Below are 8,311 nucleotides of genomic sequence, written 5' to 3' on the forward strand. Positions count from 1 at the left end.
AAGAAGAACAAGGTAAAAATAAGTCAAATTAAGATTACCTATATTGATAGAAATAGATGTATAAATATAATAGGTTTTTACGATCAATTTTAAATAATGCTAACAACAGTGTTAAATTTCCGCGCCCAATTATTTCATTAGAAGAGAATTTGACCAATCTGTATTTTGAAAAATTATATAACAATTCGCTGTTAGACAATTAACTATACGCTCGCAATTAGATAATTAACTATATTTTTAGTTTAATTGAAAATTGACACTGAAAAAGTGCATATTTATTACATGTTATTGCATGTTATTTTCATGGTAAAATCACTAAAGCATCAGAATAATTTGTGTGCTTTATGGAATTGGATATCAATTAATTATTGTATCAAAATTGATTTAAAAGATTTAAAAGTGATCTTTTCAATGTGAATGATAAATCGTGCTATGAAGCATTCTTTCGCCGCGAATCAGTATGCTGCCTAAAAGATGGCAAAAATGATTGATTCAAAAGACAAATACTTTAATCGAAATGTTTGTACTGTTTTCTGTTTTTTTTTTATATTAATGAATATATTTTTGAAAAACCTAGGAACTCAGAAAAAATGCACGATAAATGATAATACGGAAAAATTAAGGACCTAGAAATTCATTTAGGGTAAGATGCCTAATTACTGGCAGTATCTCAAATACTGGCAATTTGATTTTAAATGCTTTTTTGAATATATAAATTATATTATAAGTAATTGTATTTAATTTTACTTATAAGTAGATTTAGACATTTTAAAAATTTAAGCAGAATTAAATACACAATTATTTATAATATAATTATTTATAATATAATTTAAAACAGTATTTAAAATCAGATTGCCAGTATTTGGGACACCATCAGTAATTGTAAACAGCAATAAGCAATTGAAAACAGTTTAAACAGTAAAAGTGAGACGGCATATAATACGGCGAACGAAATCGCATACAATTCGCAAAGCAAATGATATATAATGAGAAGGGAAACCAATAATGATCATAATGATCCAAGTACTGATCACTACTGACGAATACATGCTAAACGAATTGCATAGATTATAAAGACGATTTTGGGCTAATAACAGGATAAAATAAAAGAGTCACACAATTTTAATAAATAAAATCAATAAGAGAATATCTCAATAAAAATTATGCATGATTCGAAGTTATGCAAAGTTAGAGTTTGTACTTCTCAGATTTCCAAATACATTCTTGGCAAAGATATTTATAGGTGCTAAATACCTAAATAAAAAAAAACAAAAGAAAAAGGATATACAATTAAAAAAAATTTATTCTTTTTTTCTTTCCGAAAATCTATACCTTAATTAAAGCAAAGAAATTAAATTAAAATAAAGATTGAGCAATACATTGTATAATTTATATTATTTAGGGTATTCCAAAATTTGCGACTCATAATACTATAGTAAAAAAATTTTTGAAAAATTAAGTAAGAAAGTTATTTATTAGTTATATTTAAATTTTTATTTTAAGCAGCAATGTTTGTTTAAATGAGTTAAGTTTAAATGTGGCCAATTACAGATTACGTTTAAATCACTGTCCATAAGCAAATATTAATAAGCGCTGGTGAGTGTTTACTTCAGCGCATTCACTAATACTCACAGCCGTCACAGGTGATCATTGGTGTTTTTTTCGTTATGCAACCAAAAGCAACTACGGCTAAGATTATCTTCGTTTTCTTTCTGATTCTTAAAAACGAAGATAGTCTTAACTGTGATCACTTCTGACTGGATAATGAAAAAAAGCTCCATTTAAACATAATTTGAAATTGGCCATATTTAAATCATTATATCTGAAAAATTATTGCTTAACATATAAATTTATAAATTTATATATAACTTCTTTACTTAATTTTTCTCTTGCTATTTTAAGTCGCGAATTTTGGTACACCCTGTATGGCATCCATAAATAAAATTAACAATACATTGAAAAAAGAATATGCAATCTATTTTCTATTTTGTTACACTTTATGATGTTTTGACAAACATTTGCCATGAACACTATCATAAAGGTTAAATACGTTGGTATGAAATCATTATCTTCTTAAATAGGTCATAATATAATATTATAATTATAATTTCAGAATATTTACCAAATGGCAATGACGCTGAACATCTAGAAGTCACAGCTGTAAACAGAGAGATACTGGTGAATATAAATTGTCCAATTAGGATGATACTCAATTATATAAGAAAAGTCGCACATGTGAATGGTATATGTAAATGAAAATAAAAATTTTTAAATAATAATTAATAATTAATTACACTTTAATAATAACTTTATCGATGTATCATACGATTTCGATTTTGATAAATTATAAAGTGTTTTAATTACTTTTAATTATTAGAATGAAATAAATCATAACTCAATGAGATAAATCAATATCTCAGAAATATCATAGAAAACAATTTTTTCCAGGCGAGTTCGATTTGTGTGATGAAATACATTGTCATCTGAAGAATACATCTTTTTATGAACCTTGTACACGTGGAACAGATATTTTTGAACCAGATTTAACATATTTTATCGTTACTTTCAAACGTAAATAATAATATTATAACTCTATTATTATTGAAATTATAAGAGATATTTTTTAGGAGATGAAAATGGACAAATGATAAACCTTACCCCACTTTTAAACGAAAAAGAAGCCAAGAGATGTTACGACATTTTCTCGAAAATCTAAAGACCATCACAAAAAGTTAAATCTGTTCAAAAAGTATAATAATGCACAATAAATCTAATAAATAAAGAATGTTATTTTACAATCACGATTGTACTAAAGTACATGTATTTAAATAGTGTTAATCTATGAAAAAATATATGTATGGATATCATGTATCAAATATGTAATATGGATAAAGGGGTAAAAGTTATAGTGATGTAAGTCACTTAATTATGTATGCTTTCAAGAAACAAAAGGTTTTTTCAACATATTTGGTTCAATAGACTAATTCAAGTCAAAACTTCAAATCAAAATTTAAACATAGTGACTTCAAACGGGTAAATAATGTTATAGCACTACCATTTTCAACCTTCCATACATACAATCAATTTGTCACATACCAATGAAAATATATTATGAAAATTGAGAAATTTATTACACATATTTAGAGAGCTATACTAAAAATATATTATGTACATCATTATACAATTATACACATATGCGCCAGATATTCTTATAATAAATTTTCATCTAGTTCTCGAATGCTCTTATCTTCCGTCGTGATATTATAAAACTTCCCATGCCTTCCAATTCCATGATCGACAAATTTTTTGGCGCCTGGAACACCTTCCTCCAATATCAAATGCGAAGAATTGTCTTTCTCGAATTGCAATGATTCTTCTATTTGCTTTGATGAAAACGTAGCAAAATATGCTGAAGCGCGATCTGCTAGCAAACTTTTCTGCGGGAATTTTACAAGAGAATTTGCCAAATTCATCGCTGTACCTAAAGCTAGAAAAAATATATTTAAAGACACTTACATATCATCAATAATTTTATATAATCAAATGACTTGAAATAATATTTATAAGTACAATAAAACTCTGTTTATCTGCATTCAACTTGAACAAATTCATGTTCAGTTTCAAATATTCAAATTCACAGTTGAGCTCCTATTATCCAAATTATGGTGCTTTTCAAATAATAGAAGCTTCAATTGTTTGACTTCAGTTTTCTGAACATCAGCTTCTATTGGAACTAATAAATAGAGAGGACAGTTAAATCGGTATTCTTCGGTAGTTCATTCTTATTTCAATTTTATATAATATTTTAAAATGTTAATATGATTTTATAATTAATTTGTGACGTTTTAAGATTTTTAAATATAAGAACTATGGATACCAGTCTTAGTGAACCTCTAATACCCAAACTGTTATCAGAATTTATCTTTCTTCTTCAATATTCAGATAAATGAAGTTCTATTGTATACAAGTGAAAATACTGCATAATATTGTTTCAATAATTATAATTTATTCTATAAATCAAGAATTGGATTCTATCAACATAACACAATTTTCTTATAAAAATTAAAATAAATCCAAAAGAAACATACCTGCACCACAACTTGTATATTTATGTGCAATTCCCCAATTGAATATTTCCTGTGCAGTAGCTAGTCTTCCAGTTAATATCAGATCCATAGCTCTGGAATACCCAATCATGGCAGGCAAACGGACAGTGCCTCCACATGAAATTGGAATGCCAAAACGTCGATTTAAGAAGCCTACCATCGCTGTCTTCTCTACAACTCTCAAGTCGCACATTAAAGCAAGCTCAAATCCTATTCCAACAGCATATCCATTCAAAGCTACTATCAATGGCTTTTTGAATAATTCAGACCTATTTGCCTATAAAGAATCAAAGAGACTTTTAATATCCTTAACAAATTCATAGCTTCATAAATAATGCAAATATACCAATAATCCAAAATGTGGTACGCTTTTCTCGTTTTCACCATCATAATCTGCAATCTCTTTGAGATCGTAACCAGCGCAGAAATTGCCTCCTACTCCATATAATACTCCTACTAATGATTCTTCATTATTTTCAAATTCATCTAGCGTTTCTGATAACAAATGTGCAGTCGCTACATCAAGGCAATTCCTCTTTTCGGGACGATTAATACCGATTGTAGTGATTTTATTCATCTGTTTCACTAATATCGTTTTCTCTGAAATAAAACACGCGTTACCAAACCTATGCTTGCAACATTGTTCATAAAATTTAAAATATACATACCTTTAGTTTTGTCAACATCCGTATTCGCAGTAGGTTGAGAGGTTAGGGTGCGTCGTATGTTATTTCTTAATATACGACTAAATGAAAAGGACAATTTCTTTAGAGAATGCATTCTTCGTGCTTTAATATCTCCTGTGACAATTTATCTTTTACTGCTTTTATTAAAATGTCAGATTTTATCAAATTCAAAATACATCATGTAATAACAATCTCTCCGATAAATAATAATATACAAAAATACATTATACAAAACAAAACGTTATAAACTTCTTACTTCGTCTTCTTTTAATTTTTTATGACAAGAAACAAATTTGCGTTTAAAAATGAATTCCACAAAACTACAAGTTATAACTCAACAAATCAACCGCAGTGAAAAGCACAGGCCGCCGCAGATTTCTTTTTTAAATGACCAGTGCTTGTTCGGGAACAGTTGCCAATCTCAAGACGTACAGACGTATCTGTAAAGTTGTTACGACTGCAAAATTAATTTTATAAGCTTAATTACATTTACAATTAAAAACTTTCTCGGAAACTAAAATAAAAAGTTATATTTTGTATAATAAATATTTTGTATAATTATAGATTTGTGTAATGGATGTTTCTTTAGAGGACACTGATGCTATAGCTATATAAAATTAATGATTATGGAATAGCAAATTAACAAGCTATGCACAATATGGGATTGATAATATCCAAAGTTTCATCTGTATCGAATATCAAATTTACATACAATGTAAATTCAGCATCGATATTTCAAAATATCGATACAAAATATCGATAATATTACGAAAGATCCATACTGTATCCCTAATTTGTCCCTAATTCGATATCATTATATATTTATTTTATTTATATATCATATCTACATATGTTTTGTAAATCACAATAAATTTGGCAATTATTATTCTGATACATCATGATACATGCGTTTTATAGAAAACACATGATGTATCATTTTATTTTTCTTATTCGAATGTTAAACAAGAATAAAAGATATGTATTATGGAACTAAAGGATCATATCCTCATCAGAGCTCCAAATATTGAACTATTTAGAATTTGCCCATATAAAAATACATCTATACACAGAAGATTGAAACGATATTGCTGCAATATTGCAATGCAACATTGCAAAGATATTACAGAAATATAAATTAATAATGCCTGCAATATGTCAGTAATATGCATGTAATATTCCAGAAACATTACAAAACTATAATTCTTCAATTATTACTATAATATAAAAATATAATTTTTATAATTATATAATATAGTCTTAGTTTAATAATCGTTTTTATGATATAATAATTAATATAATCCATTTTCTATTTTTTTATATTTCAAAAAAATTTATTAATCTATTATTTGATGGCCATTAGCTAAATTTTATGTATATATTATTTAATTTTATATTATTTTGAATATGAAGTCAAAAGATTGTATAATATCGAGTTTGGATACAATCAACGCATCATTATCGGATAAGACAATAAACAATTAAGTTGCTGAAAACGATTTATCGAAATATTAATTATGTGATCGATGATGTATTTATGCCTAATGTGCACGCAGGAATAAATCAACGCTCGATCTTTATTGATAAATCATACCGTCATTTTTTAATCAATTTCATTGACTCGGAGTGATTCCAAATTGAAAAAAATTACTGCAATTAATTTAATTTGATTAACTTATCAAGCGATTATATTATTATATTGTTATGGATAATATTTGCTCGGATTACATACATACTTTATCCTTGGGAATAAATTTATCCTTCAGAATTAATACTACATTTATTGAAATATTTTATGATTTTATCATAAAAAATTGTTTTTGAAAAACACACTAGAAACGCGATTTATAGAAAAGTGAATGAAGTGAGGTGATATACAGAATGAGATATACAGAAAATAATATTGATTTTAGAGTTTTCATAAAAAATTTATCCATACATTACATTACAATATTACTGGAACGTTTCATTGCAATATTACAAAAAGTGACATCTTAACATTGTTGGAATCTTGCAGCAATGATTCAGCAACGTTTCGCAACTACCATGCAATATTCACATTGCAATGATTCAGTGAAATCATTCTGCAATGTTTCTGCAATCTTTCTGTGCTGTTTGGGAATCCGTCTATTTATTCTCCTCATGTATAGTTCCTTTCGGGATACACTTCAATCCCATCATGCTTCAATCCAATCCTTCATGATCGATAGTTTTTGACAGTAGCAATCGACGAAATTCAATGAAATCAAGAAAATAAAACGACCAACAGTAATTTAGGCCAACGATCGCTTAGAAGAGATGAGGACGAGCCAAACTGAAGCCAGGAGATGTGGGATCAGCTACCTGAGCTGATACTGACACAGATATTCGACTATCTTGATCGCATTGATCGCGCCAGCGTCAGCCAAGTCTGTCTATCATGGAATCGCACGTTGTCTTCACCTGTGCTCTGGCGATCTGTAACAGTTCTCATCGATCGCGATTTACGCGGCGATTTTCCCCTAGCAGGAGAACTGGCCGTAAGAGAATTTTCCGCCATTCGATGAAATTATTTTCAGCGATTTTAATTCAGCAAATTTAATCTAAAATTTTTAAATTCGAGTTATGAAATCAAGATCGTGAATTTAAAGAAGAAAGTATAATTCGAGAAAAAGATCCAATCTACTTTGAAAAATAGGCAAAAAAAAGAGATGAAAATAAAGATTGCAATAGTAAGAATTAGAAGCTCACTATTGTATTATATTTTTGCAAATTTAAGTTCTCTCGAAATTTTCTTGAAAAATCTTCATTGATGTCTGATTTTATCGCTTTAATCATTTTAAGGCAATCTTGAAGACAATCTTTGCTACATTATGTTACATTCAATAGCTAGTATTGATAATATAAATTAAACGATATAACGATATTATTGATAGGCAAAATATGGACAGCATATGCGCAGCCTGGAGCTCGCTTTTTCACGCCCATACATCTCACCGAGACAAATTAGGATTAGACGCAACATTCAGGCTGAGGCGGGCGCAGATTTTCTTGCGATCGTCCGTGCCAAAGACGTACAATTGCGACGATTGACATTAACAAACTGGGTGTTCGGTTACAAATGGGGCAATAGGGGAATATTGCTTTCTGCCCTGGCTAATTTTCTGCGGTAATCAAATTGTTTTTGTATTGACCTTAATTGATAAAATGCAAGAGCTTATCTCAAAATCCCTTTTCTGTTTTGTATAGCAGTCAACGCAGTCTGGAAATCTTGAGCTTGTTAAATGCTGACTTTGGCGTGACTGATGTCTTGCGATTGCTTGGAACAGTTGCCAAAGGATCTGGCGAACATTTAGTCTCCCTGGATCTCCGCGGTGCTTTCAGAGAGTGGCAAGCTCCTCATGACAATCCAAAGCACGTAAAATATTAGAAAATATATATATATATATATATACATATATATATATATATATATACATATATATATATATATATATATATATATATATATATATANATATAATAANAGAGTAATTAATTATT

The 8,311-nt window shown here is 28.5% G+C and overlaps 2 protein-coding genes across 2 annotated transcripts in view; one reads left to right on the plus strand and one right to left on the minus strand.

Moving 5' to 3' along the window:
- Positions 1–3,139: 3,139 nt before the first annotated feature.
- On the minus strand, positions 3,140–4,886 carry LOC105623335 (probable enoyl-CoA hydratase, mitochondrial). The gene is made up of 4 exons (XM_012204731.1): positions 4,775–4,886; positions 4,453–4,706; positions 4,089–4,383; positions 3,140–3,487 (listed from the first exon to the last, which is right to left on the minus strand). The coding sequence occupies exons 1-4, from the start codon at positions 4,884–4,886 to the stop codon at positions 3,210–3,212; spliced, it is 939 nt and encodes a 312-aa protein (XP_012060121.1). The 3' UTR covers positions 3,140–3,209.
- A 2,230-nt stretch (positions 4,887–7,116) lies between these two features.
- The window catches only part of LOC105623336 (F-box only protein 39-like), a 2,447-nt gene continuing 1,252 nt past the window's right edge, over positions 7,117–8,311 (plus strand). The window contains exons 1-3 of the mRNA XM_012204732.1: positions 7,117–7,308; positions 7,705–7,937; positions 8,018–8,182. Coding sequence (XP_012060122.1) covers positions 7,117–7,308; positions 7,705–7,937; positions 8,018–8,182 — 590 coding nt within the window. The remainder of the gene's footprint in view (positions 7,309–7,704; positions 7,938–8,017; positions 8,183–8,311) is intronic.

This window comes from Atta cephalotes (assembly GCF_000143395.1).
Source record: "Atta cephalotes unplaced genomic scaffold scaffold00056, whole genome shotgun sequence".
NCBI classification, from domain to species: Eukaryota; Metazoa; Arthropoda; class Insecta; order Hymenoptera; family Formicidae; genus Atta; species Atta cephalotes.

Coding starts and splice junctions, on each gene's coding strand:
- LOC105623335 (XM_012204731.1), bottom strand. CDS start 4,886: ATGCATTCTCTAAAGAAATTGTCCTTTTCATTTAGTCGTATATTAAGA. Junction 4,384..4,452: donor TACCACATTTTGGATTATTG/GTATATTTGCAT, acceptor GATTCTTTATAG/GCAAATAGGTCTGAATTATT. Junction 3,488..4,088: donor ATATACAAGTTGTGGTGCAG/GTATGTTTCTTT, acceptor TATTTTTTCTAG/CTTTAGGTACAGCGATGAAT.